The sequence below is a fragment of the Acipenser ruthenus genome, chromosome 41 (genome assembly GCF_902713425.1).
Source record: "Acipenser ruthenus chromosome 41, fAciRut3.2 maternal haplotype, whole genome shotgun sequence".
Taxonomy (NCBI): Eukaryota; Metazoa; Chordata; class Actinopteri; order Acipenseriformes; family Acipenseridae; genus Acipenser; species Acipenser ruthenus.
The window spans coordinates 1,081,594-1,098,726 of record NC_081229.1 but is presented as its reverse complement, the minus strand read 5'-3'; the positions used below and the strand labels follow the sequence as shown (position 1 = coordinate 1,098,726).

Here is a 17,133-nt window from a genome sequence, read left to right as displayed (position 1 = left end):
AGTCCTGCGTTGTTAAACGGTACCAGAATACATTGGGATGTAGTTTTAAAAAAAAAAGTAATGTTCCCAAACGATCTCTTGAACCTGAGTCTCAATTGTGAATCTCCAATATATGTTACATATAAATACATCAATAACAAAAATATATATATATATAGTTAATGCTACAGTTAAATAGTTTATAGTTTATATCTACCAGATATGTACCTGCTGCCCGCACCTACACTAAAAACACTAACATATGCTTAATAATCTTTTTGACAACTGCAGGTTGCATTGAATATCCGGCAACGTGCTTCCCTTCATCTTCTCTCTGTAAGAAAAAAATATTATAAAAAACAGAGAGGCAGAAAGAGAGAGAGAGAGAGAGAGAGAGGGGGGGGAGAGGGGGGGGGGGAAGGAAGACCCGCCCGATTCGTCCTAAAAGTCCTTCCCCATTGGCTCCGGTTTGCTCTCGTCATCAAAGCGAGCAGGGTTTTCCAAAGACACGGCGTCTCACAAACAAAAAGTGCGCCTGGACGGTCGAACCGGACTGTGTGTGGAGTTCATAGAGACAGAGAGAGACAGAGCGGACCGGGCTCGGAACCGCGCCGAGAAACGAGCACAGCAAGAACAGAACCGAGAGAGACGGGCGATCTGAAAGGAGAGGCGGGTGTGGGAGCTGGGCTGTCGTGTCAGGTGAGAGTTGCAATGGCACGGAATAAATTAATACCCCCCCCCCCCCAACACACACCAAAAAAAACACACATGCACTCCTTTTTCACGCGGGCTGGGAGCGGAAGTCCTATCCGGGGGGGGGGGGGGTCGGTATATTGCTTTTTTTTTTTTTTTTTTCTTGTAAAGTCAAGATCTGTTGTTTTTTTTGTAAACGTTATATTTTCTTGAGCGGTGTGTGTGTTTTTTTTTTGCACGGCGCGTAGCGTGCTCTCTGTGGAACGTGTCACGTAACGAGCGCGTTCGGTGCGCTGCTGGGCCCTGCGTGGAATTTTTATACAGAAAAATTACCCCCCCCCCCCCCCCCCCCCCAAGAAAACACCCCACATTTTGAATGTACCGTTTGTTGCATTAGAAGTAGTGGCGGGGTCTGGGTATTCAAACCGAGAGCCGTTGACGGCTGAATATACACAAGGCAGTGGCCCCACCAGCCGTGCATATTTTTGGGGGGAGTTGGGAATTTGGGGGTACGGAGTTTACGGCTTACCTTGTTTCTGTCTGGTGGTACGAGGACGTGTGGGTACTATAGATATATGTTGTGTTGATACAGGCAGATTTGTCAGGTTAAACACACACCTATTTTATGCTTTTTAAGCAGACAGTTTTTGTCTTGTTTAAATGTTACTCCTTTGGGAGCTTAAATTTATTGTTGTTGTTATTTTTTTTGTGCACAGTGTACCGTAGGCAATTTAGTATTGTTATAAATTTATTAGACATGTGCAGGGTTCCCACGCGAGGTTCATGTTGAGACACAGTGCAGTTTACAGTCAGTGCAGATGACAATAACACAGCTAGGATACACTGTGAACGAGGGTGCAACACGTTCGGGTTACAGCCAGTTACAGCTACAAAGACATATTGGTACCCTGTTACCCTCCGTCATCTGTGCAAGTATATCCATACGTCTGTGTCTGTCTGTGTGGCTGCCTGTCTGTGTGTCTGTGTCTGCCTGTCTGTGTGTGTCTCTCTGTGTGTCTGTCTGTGTGTGTCTCTCTGTGTGTCTGCCTGTCTGTGTGTGTCTCTCTGTGTGTGTGTCTGTCTGTGTCTGTCTGTCTGTCTGTGTGTCTGTCTGCCTGTCTGTGTCTGTCTGTGTCTGTCTGTCTGTGTGTCTGTCTGTCTGTCTGTGTGTGTCTCTCTGTGTGTCTGTGTGTGTCTCTCTGTGTGTCTGTCTGTGTGTCTGTCTGTGTGTGTCTCTGTGTGTCTGTCTGTGTGTGTCTCTCTGTGTGTCTCTCTGTGTGTCTGCCTGTGTGTGTCTCTCTGTGTGTCTGTCTGTGTGTGTCTCTCTGTGTGTCTGTGTCTGTCTGTCTGTCTGTCTGTGTGTCTGTCTGTGTGTCTGTGTGACTGTCTGTCTGTCTGTGTGTCTGTCTGTGTGTGTGTCTCTCTGTGTGTCTGTCTGTCTGTCTGTCTGTCTGTGTGTGTGTCTCTGGTCACCTTGCCAGAATTGAACCGATAGATCAGTGAATAACATGTTGTGTTGATATGTATGGAGGCTGGGCACGCTCCACAAGCGACCCTCTTAACGGTAGACCCCCTGTTCGTTTTATCTGCGCAGTGCCGTAAAAGGCTCCAAAACAAATAACCAAAACAAATCCAGCTGCGTCTTACCCTGGCGAGGTCCGGACTGATGAAACCAACCCCCACGTGCAAACTCGATTGTGTACGAACTGTGCCCTGGGCCTGACTGAGAACAAGCGGACTGAGCAAATCATTCGATTAGTATTATTATTATTATTATTATTATTATTTGTTTATTTAGCAGATGCCTTTATTTTACAGAGACTGGGGGACTCTATGCATCAGCTGCAGAGTCTCTTACAATTACATCTCACCCGAAAGACGGAGCACAAGGAGGTTCAGTGACTTGCTCAGGGTCACACAGTCAGTGGATGAGGTGTGATTTGAACCGGGGACCTCCAGGAGTCCTCCTGGATGAAGGACTCCTGTGTGGTCCAGTGGTTAAAGTCTCCTCGATGACTGTACTGTTAAAGATCTGTCGCTCCGACACTAAGAGTCCCCAGGAGGCTCGGGGGTCCAGTGGTTAGAGAAAGGGGCTTGTTACCAGGAGGCTCCAGATTCAATCCCAAATCGCTCTGTGTGTGCGTGACCCTGAGCAAGTCCTATTGGAAGGGACTCTGCAGCAGCAGCAGCAGGTGATGATTCATAGTTTACCCCCCCAGGTCTCTAAGTCGCTTTGGGTAGAGCACTGTCGCGTGGAGGCCAGTCAAGGAGATCGGGGTTCGAATCTTCAGGTCCTGGTTTCAGGTCAGCTTCTTTTATAGAGTTTAGTCTTCACGCAAACTCCTCCCCTCCTCCCCCAAATTCTGGCCTGGGACAAAGAAGGGGTGTCCTACTCCGTTCCTGGAGGGGGCCGCGGTCTCTTTTGGCTTTTCGTTCAACCCCCCCCCCCCCCCCCCCCCCCCCCGAGCTCTCCATGACTTTAATTGGTCTAATTATTCGATTAATCAGACTAATGTAACCCTTCTCTCCCAGGCCTCAAAATGTTTCGTAGGCCGTATACCTTGAATAGAGAGTTAAATCATCAACTGTAAAAGACCACAGCGGAATATTAAATGTCTAATCGAACACCTAATGAGGTCAGTTCTGTTAGCTGAGGAGCTCAAGTTGGAATGAAAACCACAAATCCCCGCAGCCCCCCCCCCCCCTCCCCTCGAGGGCCGGAGTCTGACGCTCCTCTCTTCCAGGCTGAGCGGGAGGTGGGGTGGTGCTGTCAATTCTCCCGAGAAGAGATTCCATCAGAAAGGAAAATCCTGTCAGTTTTGCAGCACCGTGGCTTCCAGTTTCTTTATTCGCGGTGAAGCGGGGCTGCCTGGCGGTGAACCCGGTCTGAGGAGTGCAGGATGCGCCCTATGTTCTGGACGTCGCCGGTTCGAGTCCAGGCTGTTCCTTTGCGGGCCGAGGACGGGAGCTCCCAGGGGGCGGCGCACAATTGGCCGAGGCGCTGCCCGGGTAGGGAGGGATTAGGTCGGCAGGGTAATCCGCGGTTCACCGCGCATCAGCGCCCCCTGTGGCCGACAGAGCGTCTGCGGGTTCTGCGGTGGAGCCGTTCAGATCTGTGTTGTCCTCCGGCAGTGTAGGTCTGGTGGCCTCGCTGTGGATCCGCAGTGCGAGACATGACGGATTGGCAGGAACACGTATAGGAGGATGTGTGTTCCAGCCTCCGTTTCCCCGAGTCGTGGGGGGGAGGGGTTGCAGAGGTGAACCGGGATCAAATCATAATAATTGGGCATTTCAAATTGGAGAGGAAACCGGGGGGGGGAAAAATTGGCGACCGACCTAAATTATTATTATTATTATTATTTGTTTATTTATCAGACGCCTTTATCCAAGGCGACTTACAGAGACTAGGATGTGTGAACTATGCATCAGCTGCAGAGTCACTTACAATTACATCTCACCCGAAAGATGGAGCACAAGGAGGTTAAGTGACTTGCTCAGGGTCACACAATGAGTAAGTGGTTGAGATGGGATTCGAACCAGGGACCTCCTGGTTACAAGCCCTTTTCTTTAACCACTGAACCACACAGCCTCCTATGAATTAAAAATAAATAAAAAAATAATCGCGAGACCAGGTGAGCCCTCTGGTTATCTTTTAAAATAACGGAATAACTCCCCCTTGGGGGGAACGAAGACCCAGGGGGGGCTGGGACTGAGCACCGACAAAACAAACAAACAGCCGTGCCCGATGAAGACCTAGCGAGCTAGAGGTAGAAACATCAGGAGTTTCTGAAGCTGAAATGATCAATGTTGTTGAAGCCGACACCCTGGGATCCTTCAAGAAGCTGCTTGATGAGATTCTGGGATCAATCAGCTACTAACAACCAAACCAGCAAGATGGGCTGAATGGCCTCCTCTAGTTTTGTAAACTTTCTTATGTTCTTAAATACAAGCCTTTTTTCAGACCTTTTATTTCTGAGAATGTAGCGGTATCGCTTTAAGAAAAAAAAAAGTCTTCACTTGAATAGAGTGTGACATGGTGCTGCGGTGATTGGAGGAGGAGGGGGTGAGGGGGGGGGGGAGGAGGGGGGGTTTGATTCCATGGTAACGGTGATCACATGGCTCAGTGTGAGGCTCCAGGATGAAAGGCTTGTCTGGCAGCCAGCGGGTGTTTCTGTCTTGCTGGCAGAGGAAGCTGTGTGAGCAGGCCGGAGCACGGCAGAGCCTGTGTTTATCAAAGCAGGCTTCCATTTTGCAGTTGCTGTAACTGAGATGGGGTCTGCAGTGCAGTGCATCGACGCTGAGAAAAGCCTGCTGCGTTTTGCGTGCCTGTTTTAATATGTTTCTTTATTTTTGTCTGCACAAGAAGTTTAGCACTGGCTGTGTCTGTCTATGCCGAAACCTGTTTTGTGATCCTCTCCTCCACAGGAAGCCAGGCTAATTGACTTTTTTTTTTTTTTTTTTTTTTGTGAACCTGAAGCTATAAGAGATTTATTGAAAAGGTTTTTTTTTTTTTTTTTTTTTTAACACTGCAAGTGTGGAACCTAAAAGCTCGGTGACCATGTGGGGGGAGGGAAATCTGTGAGTGTTTAAGTTTTTGGTTTCTCTCTCCCTCTCTCTCTCTCTCTCTCTCTCTCTCTCTCTCTCTCTCTCCTCTCTCTCTCGTTTGTCTCGTGTGCAGGCGCCCCCTCAGCGAACCAAAATCTGATTCCTAGCGTTCCGTTTCAGAAATCGCGCCGCAGACTCCCGTTCCTGGTGCTCCGTTAGCAAATGCTGAAAGAAACTATGACAGACGTTTCCACTGGAAGTCTTTCTCAGCGTCTTCAGTGTAAATTCAATGGCAAACGTTTCCACTAGAAGCCTTTCTCAGTGTCTTCAGTGCAAATTCAATGGTAAACGTTTCCACTGGAAGTCTTTCTCAGTGTCTTCAGTGCAAATTCAATGGTAAACGTTTCCACTAGAAGTCTTTCTCAGTGTCTTCAGTGCAAATTCAATGGTAAACGTTTCCACTGGAAGTCTTTCTCAGTGTCTTCAGTGTAAATTCAATGGCAAACGTTTCCACTGGAAGTCTTTCTCAGTGTCTTCAGTGTAAATTCAATGGCAAACGTTTCCACTAGAAGTCTTTTTAAATGTCTTTTTTTAATATTTTGGTCCATTTTATATAAATTACATTAAAAAACAAACAGCAGTTGAGTATTTGCAATAAGAACGGAATGATTTGACAAACATGGTAGGACAGGAAAAAATATGTAATTTGGAGCTACTGACTTCTTTAAAGTGCTTCGGGATGTGTGCGTGTGCGTGTGCGTGTGCGCGCGTTTCTTACCTTCCTTGTTTCTGTGTGTTTTTGCAGTCCTCCAGAACACGTCTGCTTGGTGGGACTCTAGCAGGCTTGTGCTGGCCGGTTTGGAAAGGTAAGTTCAGCATCTTTTTTTAAAGATTTTTTTTTTTAGCGCTAGACACCCTGTTCGTAGTGACTCCTAGAGCGGCAGACGGTCAGCTGTGGTTTTGATATGGGAGAGGTTTATCAGCAGGGAGGCTTGGAATCTGCCCTGGAGTCCGTGGGAGGTCGGGGTAGATTTTGTATCCTTGTGTGCAATGTGTGTTTAATTATTTTTTTATTTATGTGGATTAAAAAAAAATATATATATATATTTATAAAGAAGTACACGCAGGAGTTAGTATTTGTTCACGTTCACTAAAGGAAGTTTGACCTCCAGGGCCACTAGTCTAATCTGTAACAATCTCTTTATCCTGAGAGAGAGAGAGAGAGAGAGAGAGAGAGAGAGAGAGAGAGAGACTAAAATGAATGAGTCTGGTCTCCAATCTGGAGCGAGATTCACTGTCCAGAAGGTAACAGCCTGAAAGTCTGTTTGAAAAAAAAAATTAAAATGCCTCATTGCGGTATCAAGCAGGGCAAAGGGAAAGTGTCCCGCTGCGGTGCTTTTTAAATTGTGTATCCGTTTGGGGGGGGCTGAGGGGGGGGTTCTGTCCTATCGTGTGTAGCCTGCTAGGGTTCCTCTATATCAGGGGCTCTCCAGCCCTGGTCTGGTGTCTTCTGTCCTATCTTGTGTAGTCTGCTAGGGTTCCTCTATATCAGGGGCTCTCCAGCCCTGGTCCTGCAGAGAGGCTGCAGAGTCTTCGTTTCAACAGTTACTTCAGTTGAAACAGCTGTTGTCTTGATTCAGCGGAGATTGCTGTACGTTCAGATCTTAAGCTGCCGGTGATGTAAAGGCACTTATAAAACCTGCTGGGTCGGGGCTGTCCGGGACCAGGGTTGGAGAGAAAACAAACGCAAAATATAAAAAAAATTAATTAAAATAAATAAATAAAATCTCACACAAACCAATGAAATTTATTTACCAATGAAATCTAAAGTCAAGTCTCTGATACTTCTCTTCTGATTCCTTCTCTTCACAGAGGCTCTCGGCTGTGATACCCAACACCCCCCCCCCCCCCCCCCCCCCAACGCCCCTGCCCCCCCCCCCCCCCCCCGGTCGATGGCACGCGGCGTGGGAGCCGATTCAACCTGGCAGGCGAACGCCGTGATGGGAGAGGAGTCCACATCCAGCGTCTCTCCCCAGAACCTGCCGTCGATCTGCAGCCCGGACGAGGACCTGACCCGGCACATCGAGAACCTGATCGCGATCGAGCTGGGCGCCTGCTGCCTGTCCGACCTGGAGAACTCTGTCGACTTCTCCGACCCGAGCCTGGGAGTCGAGGACTATCCTTCCGCCGGGGCGACCGAAAAATCTCCCGCCGTCGTCACGGATGGCTTGTCGCAACTCTCTCGCCCCGCCGATGCTCCCGGCTTGCCCGGGGAAAGCGCGGACGGCAAACCGAACAGCGACGTGGCTCCTACGACCACGTGGCTCGCTGCGAGCCTGCTGGACCCGGCTTCCTCCTCGGCGGGCTGCTTTCCCGAGAAGGGAATCATCCCGGGTCTGACCGGCCACTTAATAAACTTTGCGGAGCAGAGCGGAGGGGGGTTTCCTGCGGGGCAGAGGGCCGCGCCCCCCCATCGCGAGGCGGTGGGCTTCCCCTCCTGGCACGCCAGCGTGCTGGAGCTGTATTCGGACGTCAGCAGCTGCTCGGGGGACGAAGGGGAGGGTGTAGCGGCCGGGCGAGACGGGAGTCTGACGAGGGAGGGGTGGGATTCCAGCCCCCCTTCCCTGGAAGACGCCGGAGGAGGAGGAGGAAGAAGAACTGGGGGCGACTCGCCGGCTTTTGACGCCGATAACGAGGAGGAGTCTGACGGCAGCGGCTCCCCGGAGAATCCCGCCACTCCTCGCGTGGCCGACGAAGCGCCCGCGGACAGAGACGGCTTTCCGCGCCAAAAAAACGACGCAGTGAAACAGCAGGACTCGGAGAGCTCCCCGGACAACGAGGTTCTCCCAGAAGGGGGTTCGTCCTCCCAGCGCAGAGACAGCTTATCGGAGCCGCGGCAGAACGAAAGTGCCCACGATCCCGATCGTCACGCAGGGGGCGGTTTACTGAAAGAGTGTTCGAACGTTGGCAGCCCTTTGGAGGATGTAGCTGAACCGTCCGGTCCCTATAACATAGACGGTGTTGGGGACAATCAAACACAACAGATACAGATCCCTGTCTCCAGTCACGTCGCCAACTCCTCAGAGACAGAAACAGAAAAAGCAACAGCCAGCAGTCCAGGGGAGACTCCCATCCAGGGTACTCAAGGACTCCAGGAAGCTGAATCGTCTGCTCCCTGTAATATAGACGGTGTTGGGGACAATCTAACACAACAGATACAGATCCCTGTCTCCAATCACGTCGCCAACTCCTCAGAGACAGAAACAGAAAAAGCAACAGCCAGCAGCCCAGGGGAGACTCCCATCCAGGGTACTCAAGGACTCCAGGAAGCTGAATCGTCTGCTCCCTGTAATATAGACGGTGTTGGGGACAATCTAACACAACAGATACAGATCCCTGTCTCCAATCGCGTCGCCAACTCCTCAGAGACAGAAACAGAAAAAGCAACAGCCAGCAGTCCAGGGGAGACTCCCATCCAGGGTACTCAAGGACTCCAGGAAGCTGATTCGAACGCAAGCAAGTTGTCGGACAAGCCAACTGCACGCGCAGAAAACTCACCAGTTCCAAATCTGCACAGCTCACCCATGCGTGAAGGGACTGCAACCCCAGATGATGTAGGATTCCTAGCTGCTGCTGCTGCTACTATTACTACGACTGCTACTACTACAGCAGAGCTTCCTGGACGCTACTCGGATGTGAGCAGCTGTTCAGAGGACGAGATGGGCAGCCCAACCCACCGTGCCGCAGAAAACGATCCGCCCCAGCAGCACGGAGAAAGCCCGGCGAGGGAATCGGACTCGGGACCCCCGTATCGGAGAAGGTCCAGCAGCCTCGAACGCAGAAGATCCAGTTCCGGGCTACGGACCACCGGCTGGGGGATGGAATGCACCCGGCTCTCCAGAACGCGAGGCTGCGTCCGACTCCCACGCGGATCCTGGCGCAACGACCCGGCGTGCCGAAAGTTTACCGGATCAGGAATCAGAGGAGCCGGAGCTTGAGGAAAGCTTGGCGGAGACAAGCGAGTCGCAGGAGCCGAAAGAGACGGAAGACTGGAATGCCGGTCCGCTGGAGGGGGAGCCCGAGCGGGAATCGGAGGACGAGGTGGATGAGGACGAGAACTCTGCAGCCGGCGTGACGTCTGAAGAGGAGGTGGAGGAGGATGAGGAGGAGGCAGAAAGCTGGAGAGGCTCCGAGGGGAAAGTCGGTGGTTCTCAATACATGGACCTGGCTTCCTCCCTGAGCATGGGGAGGATTCTCTTCCCCGTCGTCGCGCTGAAAAGACCCCGCGGCCCCGGCGCCCCGGAATCCTACGACTGCGATGCGTGCGGGGAGAGTTTCGACGACGCGGAGGCCGTCATCGCACACCACCACGGAGCCCACACCGAGCAGCGGCTGTACAACTGCCGGGAGTGCGCCGGCTTCTTCACCAGCAAGAGCTTCGTGGAGCGTCACCGGTGCGGGGAACCACCAGACTCCGGACCGCCGCCCGGCTTCTCCTCCGGCAGGACGTCCCACAGCACCAGAGAGCACCTGAGCAAGTGCCGCACGGCGGACGGACGCTACAAATGCAGCCACTGCAGCAAGGTTTTCGTGAAGACCTACGACCTGTACAGCCACGAGCGCAAGCACACGGGGACCACGCCTTTCCGCTGCCAGGACTGCGGACGCTATTTCTCCCAGGGCCCCAATCTCAAACGGCACATCGAGACCGCCAGAGCAGGAGGGTGGAGGACCGGGTGCGTCCCAAGAAACGGGGTGAAGAAACCGGACGAGGCGCTCGTGAAAAAAAGAAGGCCGGGCCCCAGGTCTTTCCAGGAGTCGCAGCGGAGGAGGCGGCTCCTCGCGGAGACGGCGGCGAAGGGCGACCTCTCCGAGAAGTACTCCCGCTGCTACGTCAGGCTGGTCGATTTCAGGAAGCGGAAGGATCGCAGCAATCCGCAGCAGCAGGGAAGCTGCCCGCTGGCCGGGAAGGGTCCGTACGAGTGCACGGAGTGCGGGCTGATCTTTCGGATGAGGAACTCCCTGCTCGCGCACAGCCTGGTCCACGGGGACAAGCCTCCCTTCAGATGCTTCGCCTGCGTCAAGACGTTCGAGACGTCGTCCAACAGGGCGCGGCACGTCGCCATGAACTGCCGGGCCGGGGAGGGGAAGCAGGGGCAGCTGCTGGCGAAGATCAAGCAGGTCCGGGAGGCCAACGCCGAACTGGGTCCCTACAGGTGTCCCAGATGCCCCATGGTTTTCAAATACTCCTTCAACCGGGTCAGGCACATGCGGCACCAGTGCCCCTACTCCTTGGCCAACAAGGCGGAGCTGGTGGTGCCCAACCCTAACGGCGCGGGCGACCTGTATAAGTGCGTTCTGTGCCCCCAGCTCTTCACGCACCCCTCGAACAGAAACCGGCACATGCGCCTCAGCTGCAAAAACGCTCGCCGGAAGCGGGACAGACTGAAATCCGGGGCTCAGAAATCTGCCGCCGCGGCGGTGGTGGTGGCGGCGGCTGCGGAACGCATGAGGAGAACGAAACCGCAGGACAGCTCCGCCTTCCGCACCTCCGGGGACCCCGCCCAGCCGTACGCCTGCGAGTTCTGCGGGAAAAAGTTCCGGACGGGTCAGGAGTGCCGGGTGCACCGGCGCATACACACCGGGGAGCGGCCCTACCGCTGCTCCTTCTGCGGGCTCCGGTTCATCCAGTCGGGCCACTTGAGGGGCCACCTGCGCGTCCACGGCAAGAGGTACCAGTGCGACAAGTGCAAGAAGGTGTGCGACACGCTCGGGGAGCTGTTCAAACACAAGAAGGTGCACAGGAAACTGGGACCCCAGGGGGACAAGGCGGAGACGACAGCGGGGGGTGAGGGGGTCCCCGACGGGGGACAAGGCGAGGACAGGCTGTACGAGTGCGAGACGTGCAAGAAGAGCTTCTCCCTGGCCAGCCACCTGCAGCGCCACTCGCGGTCCCACGCGGGGCAGACCGCGTTCAAGTGCTCGGAGTGCGGCCTGGTTTTCGGCAGCGCGCGATCGCTGAAGATGCACTGGCACAAGCACCGCTCCTTCAACCTGACGTGCCGGTTCTGCAGCAAAGCGTTCAGCCAGAGAGGGAGCCTGATCCGGCACGTCCGCATCCACACGGGCGAGAAGCCGTTCCCTTGCCGCCAGTGCGGGGAATTTTTCCAGCGCTGGGACTCCCGTAAAGTGCACCAGCTTAAATGCACGGGCAGCGCGGCGGCGTCGCCAAGCAAGAGCGACGCCGAGAAAAAGGCGGCGACGGTGAATGGGAAGGAGGAGGGCGGCAGTGCGGATCGGAAGCCAGCGGTAACGAGGGATAACAAATGCAAGATCTGCCTGAGGAGCTACAGCAGCTTCCACAGCCTCAGCCGGCACCTCAACACCCACTCCGCCGTCAACCGATTCTACTGCAGCAAGTGCAGCAAGGGCTTCTACCGGAAAGACCACCACCTGATCCACGAGCTGGGGTGCAACGGGGTCCAGAGGAAGCCCCGGGGCTCCCTGAAACCCTTCAAGTGCACCATCTGCAAGACGAGCTTGAGCCGGGGCGACTACCTGAAGTGTCACATGAAGAAGTGCGCCGCCCGACGGCTCCTCGGGGGCGGGGGGAAGCGGGGGGGCGACTCCGGTGCGTCTGGGGGCGGGCCTTCGGGAGATCAGCCTTCCCCGTCCCAGAAAAGCACGACGACAGGCGGTGGAGATAACGGGCTGCCGCCTCTTCTCCGCGTGAAGAAAGAACCGGTGGAAGGAGGCGAAGGTCCCGGTCAGGTCGTCAAGCATCGGCAACACAAGTGCCCGCACTGCCGCGTCGCCACGATGAGCCGGCAGAGTTTGGTCAAACACATGCGCTTGCACACCGGGTTGAGTCCGTTTCACTGCAGCCGGTGTGGGAAGGGCTACAACCGCAAAGACAGGTGGCGTCTCCACGAGAGTTACTGCAACGGTCAAGGCGGCGCTGCTGCGGCTGCTCCTGCGAGGAAGGAACGGAAAAGAAGTAAAGACGGGCGCTTCGAGAAGCAGACGGACAGAGAGACGCCGGCTGGGCAGTACCGATGCAAGTTCTGCACCAAGAGCTTCCCGGGATCGAAAGGGCTGCGCCGGCACATCCTGACCCACACGGACGCCAAGCCGTACCGCTGCGAGAAGTGCGAGAGCTGCTTCTCCCGCTACGACTACCTCAAAGTGCACCTGGTGAGGTGCCGGGGCGAGAGGAGGTGGGCGAGGGCGGTGGAACGCGGGGCCAGGGTCCCGCAGGAACCCGCCGACAGAACCCCGGAGGAGGAGGAGGAGGAGGCGGCGAAACCAAATCCCGGCGATGACCGCCTGCGGAAGAAAGCCCCGGAGGTCAGCGCCGGCAACGAGGACGGCAAGCCGGTGCGGTGCACCTACTGCCGTAGGACTTTCGACAGGAGGTCGGATTTGGGGAGGCACGTCGCCATGATGCACTTGACCAGCAAGCCCTTCAAGTGCGCGTGGTGCGGACATACCTTCACCCAGAAGAAAGGCCTCCGGTTCCATCAGAAGACGTGCAAGGCCGTCAAGTCCGTCGCCTCCGCCGCCGCTGGCGACAGGAACGTAAACCTGAAACGCATCGGACTGCGCTCGGCGCCGCAGGAACCCGGGAAAGCGGGCCCGGACTCCCGCGGGACGAAAGCCGCCCCGCAGGGGACTGGGGGAGGGGTCGGAGTCGGCAACACTTGCCGGGAGACCTCCAAGCTCCTGCAGAGGATCCAGACACACTACGCTAGTCAGTACGAATGCCAGTTCTGCGCCAAGAGGTGCATGAGCAAAATGATCCTGATCCGACACCTGCGGACTCACACCGGGGAGAAGCCTTTCGGGTGCAGCCGCTGCGGCGAGCACTTCATCCGGAAGGACTATCTGAAAAACCACCTGACGAAATGCAGCTCCCGCCGGGCGGCCGTGGAGCGGCTAGAGGGAGCCGGGTCCCGGGAGTCTGCACTCTGCGATAAGTGCGGAGAGTTCTTCACCTCCCAGAGCAGCCTAAAAGCCCATCAGAAGAGCTGTATCGTGCTGCTGAAGCCTCCGGAGAGCGCGAGCAAAACCGCCTCAGCCGCCGCGGAAAACCAGCAGGTCTTCATCTGCGTGGAGTGCGGGGAAGGGTTTCTGAATTTCATCGAACTCCGGAGCCACCTGCAAACCGAGCACTGGAAAGTGAACCGCGTCCAGTCCGACCAGCCAGCGCAGGCGAGCGAGCGTCAGGCGAAGGTTAACGGGCTGCTCCCCCGCGGCGTGAGCGTCAAGCAAGAGCCCGAGGACGACGGGTACGAACTGCCGACGAAGAGCGCCGAAAACGCTCCCGTCCCGCTCCCCGCTCCCGTTCTCTCTCCTTCCTCGAAGCCGAATAAGAAGGCGTTGGCGGCGACGAACACCACCTGCCCGTACTGCTTCATGAAGTTCAGCCAGAGCGGGGCCCTGGTCACCCACATGAGAATGCACACGGGCGAGAAGCCGTTCGTGTGCGCGTGCTCAGCGGCGTTCCACCGCAAGGACTACCTGCTGAAGCACGCCAAGGTCTGCAAGGAGGCGAGGCCGTTCCGGTGCGAGAACTGCCACCAGGACTTCAGCCGGCCGGACTTGCTCAAGAGACACTTGAGGAGATGCGCCTCCCCCGTTCCCAAGGGAGGGGCCCCCGGGCCCGAGGGGGGGGCGGTGAAGGTGAAGGAGGAGCCGCAGAACGAGGGGGACTGGCTGAAGATCTACTCCAAAAACACGGTGCTGGTGATCAACAGCGGCCCCAAAGCCACCGGCACCGGAGTCCTGCAGACGCGATTCTCCTGCAAAGTCGGGGAGCAGCGAAACGGTGGGACAGAGGCCCCTGCACCTTCCTCCTCCTCCTCCTCCTCCTCCTCCCCCCCTGCAGAACAACGGCACTCCCCGCGCCGGGCGGAGAAGCGCTACAGGCTCGATCTGGCGAGCCCATCGGAGACGCCGAAAAAGAAGCTGGAGTGCAACCTGTGCGGCGAGAGCTTCGACTTGCACAAGCAGCTCCAGAAACACAAGCGCAAGCACTCGGGGCTCGGCCCTTACAAGTGCGCACAGTGCCCCCGGACCTTCCACTACCCCTCCGACTTGAAGCGCCACACCCACATCAGGGGCCTCGGCAGCAGCAGCAGCAGCAGCCCCAGCAAGAGACCCAACAAGGACCCCGCCGAGACGGTGACCCACACCTGCATCTTCTGCGAGAAGCAGTTCGCCAGTCGGAAGCTGCTGGTCAGGCACCGGGAGGTCCACCGGTACCAGACCCGGTTCCGGTGCACCCGTTGCGACAAGAGCTTCACCGTCCGGAAATCTTACCTGCAGCACCGACGCAAACACCTGGCCGAGGAGGAGGAGGAAGAAGAGAGAGGCAAAGGCAAGAGCCGTTCCTACGAAGACGATTCGGATTCCGAGCCTTGCCTCCCGTGCCACGTCTGCGGGAAGAGCTTCGCCTCCGTGGCGGCGTTGGAGGAGCACCAGCGCAGCCACCTGGGCAAGAAGCCCCACGAGTGCGGGCAGTGCGGGCAGAGCTTCCTCCAGGAGTCCCAGCTGCGACAGCACCAGCGCGGCCACGAGAGCCCGTTCCAGTGCGGCCCCTGCGGGCGGGGGCTCCCGTCTCTGCTGGCGCTCCGCAAGCACCAGAGAACCCACAACGCGCAGCGGCCCTTCCCCTGTCCGCAGTGCCCCCAGCGCTTCAGGTACCAGTCCCACCTGCGCGACCACCTGGAGACGCACTCGGGGGAGCCCTTTCCCTGCGACCTGTGCGGCAGGACATTCGCCTGGAAGAGCACACGGGACACGCACAGAAAGACGCACGCCCTCCAGGAGACCGCGACTGACCAACCAGAAAGTGCAGCCCCGCTCTGGCCGTCTCCACCACCACCACCACCCCCGTCGTCAGCCATTGTCCCCCCTCCCCCTTCTCCTCCTCCTCCTCCTCCTCCTCCATCATCTAAAGACAGACCGGCCCGAGGCATGGGGGGGCTCCAGAGGGAGCTGGCACAGCTGCAGCAGCCCGGAGGAGGAGGGGAGGAGTGGAGGTTCTCCTGTCAGATCTGCGGCAAGGGTTTCCAGTACCGGAGCAAGCTGGCTGAGCACCAGAGGCACCACGACACGGAGCGGCCCTTCTCCTCCGGGGAATCCCAGCTGAGCCACGCGCCGAAGAACCCGGAGAAGAAAAAGCAGGAGGAGGAGGAGAAGGAGAAGCCGTACCAGTGCCACACCTGCGACAAACGCTTCCAGCGCAAGAGCAACCTCACGGTGCACCAGAAGAGCCACGTGGGGCCCACGCTGTACGAGTGCACGGAGTGCGGCCGCGGCTTCCAGGGGATGGGAGCCTTCAAGAAGCACCGGTGCGTCCGCAAGAAGAAGAGGGACTCCTCTCGCCGGCAGCAGCAGCAGCAGCAGCAGTCGGCCGGGGTCCAGCCGGGATCGGACTCTGACGAGGAGGGGTTTTCCTCCCGGTTCCCCTGCCACGTCTGCGGGAAAAGCTTCTCGACGTTCCGGAAGCTGGAGGAGCACCAGCGGTACCACACCGGGGAGCGGCCCTTCGAGTGCCAGGAGTGCGGCAAGCGGTTCTATCAGGCGGGGCACCTGAGCAAGCACCGGAAGACCCACGGGCGGCAGCACCAGTGCGAGCAGTGCCCCCGCAGCTTCAGCACCCTGCAGGCCTACCTGCAGCACCAGGGCCTCCACAGCGGCGAGCCGCGCCGCCCTCGGCGCCACCGCCACCAGTGCCAGCTCTGCCTCAAGTGGTTCGTGACGCCCTCCGACCTGGTGCGCCACGAGAGGACCCACGCCCCGAAGGGCCAGCCGGTGTTCCAGTGCGACGTGTGCTGGATGACCTTCGCGCAGGCGGCACAGCTGAGGGCGCACCGCGAGAGCCACGTGGGCGAGGTGGTGTACGAGTGCCCGGACTGCGATATGGTGTTCGTCTCCTTCCAGCTGCTGGAGCAGCACCAGAGCGTGCATCAGGAGGGGGGCGGGTCAGCCCCGAGCCTGAACGGGAGCTTACCGGACCCCCAGAACCTCCGTGCGTCGGACTGTCTCGCCGCGGACTACGGCCACGGTGGAGGGGCTGTTATGATGGCGCAGATTTGATAAGAAAAGCGATATTTTTGTTCCGAACTATGAAACACAAAAAAATAACTCCCGTTCCTGTGTTGGTGTCCGCTCCTCTCTGTTTTTTTTAATGATCTAAACTGCGGCGGATCTTAATACCGCCACCCTCGGAGATGGGGTCTACCCACGATCTTCATTGCACTTTGTTTAATTTTTTCCCCAAAAGTACTGTTGCTAAGAAGCTGGTCTGCAGAGCCCCCCCTGGAGACTGCAGCTGTATTCATACAGAACTGAAGAGAGACTGTATAGAGATGGGATTATATCATTTAAATAAAGGGGGGGCGGGGGGCAGGGGGGGGGGCACACACTAATAAATAGCGGCCGCATATGGGGGAGAGAAGGATGCGCTGTTGTGAAATGGTGGAGCGGGGGGTGGAAGGGACTTTTTGGGTTAGAAGCAGCCAGCAGTTGAATTTGAAACACACTTTTTTTTTTTAACATTTGTGATATTTTTATTATTTTTCCTGGGAGTGAAAGTATTTGTTACAGTCGGGGAGGGGAGGGGCTTTCAATCGTAAACCAGAGAACATGCTGTGTTATGTTATGCTATGTTATGTTATGTTTTGGTTTTTTTGATCTTGTAATAAATAAATCAATCCTGTGAGAGTAGAAAAGGAAAAAAAATCTCTTGTGCTGGTCTGTGTGTGTGTGTCTGTGTGTCTGTGTTTGTGTCTGTGTGTCTGTGTTTGTGTGTGTGTCTGTGTTTGTGTGTGTGTGTGTGCGCGTGTGTCTGTCTGTCTGTCTCTGTTTGTGTGTGTGTCTGTGTTTGTGTGTCTGTGTTTGTGTGTGTGT

General features: G+C 56.1%; 2 protein-coding genes across 2 annotated transcripts; both read left to right on the top strand.

The window, feature by feature from the left end:
• Positions 1-405: 405 nt before the first annotated feature.
• On the top strand, positions 406-9,228 carry LOC131709146 (uncharacterized). The gene is made up of 3 exons (XM_059011176.1): positions 406-678; positions 6,023-6,083; positions 7,090-9,228. The coding sequence occupies exon 3, from the start codon at positions 7,170-7,172 to the stop codon at positions 9,213-9,215; it is 2,046 nt and encodes a 681-aa protein (XP_058867159.1). The 5' UTR covers positions 406-678; positions 6,023-6,083; positions 7,090-7,169; the 3' UTR covers positions 9,216-9,228.
• Positions 9,228-16,767, top strand: LOC117434111 (uncharacterized). Its single transcript, XM_034056684.3, has one exon. It carries the CDS (start codon positions 9,436-9,438, stop codon positions 16,318-16,320), a length of 6,885 nt encoding a protein of 2,294 aa, XP_033912575.3. The 5' UTR covers positions 9,228-9,435; the 3' UTR covers positions 16,321-16,767.
• The last annotated feature ends 366 nt before the right edge of the window (positions 16,768-17,133 follow it).

Excerpts from the sequence above, each read along its gene's own strand:
- LOC131709146 (XM_059011176.1), top strand. The coding sequence starts at position 7,170 with ATGGCACGCGGCGTGGGAGCCGATTCAACCTGGCAGGCGAACGCCGTG.
- LOC117434111 (XM_034056684.3), top strand. The coding sequence starts at position 9,436 with ATGGACCTGGCTTCCTCCCTGAGCATGGGGAGGATTCTCTTCCCCGTC.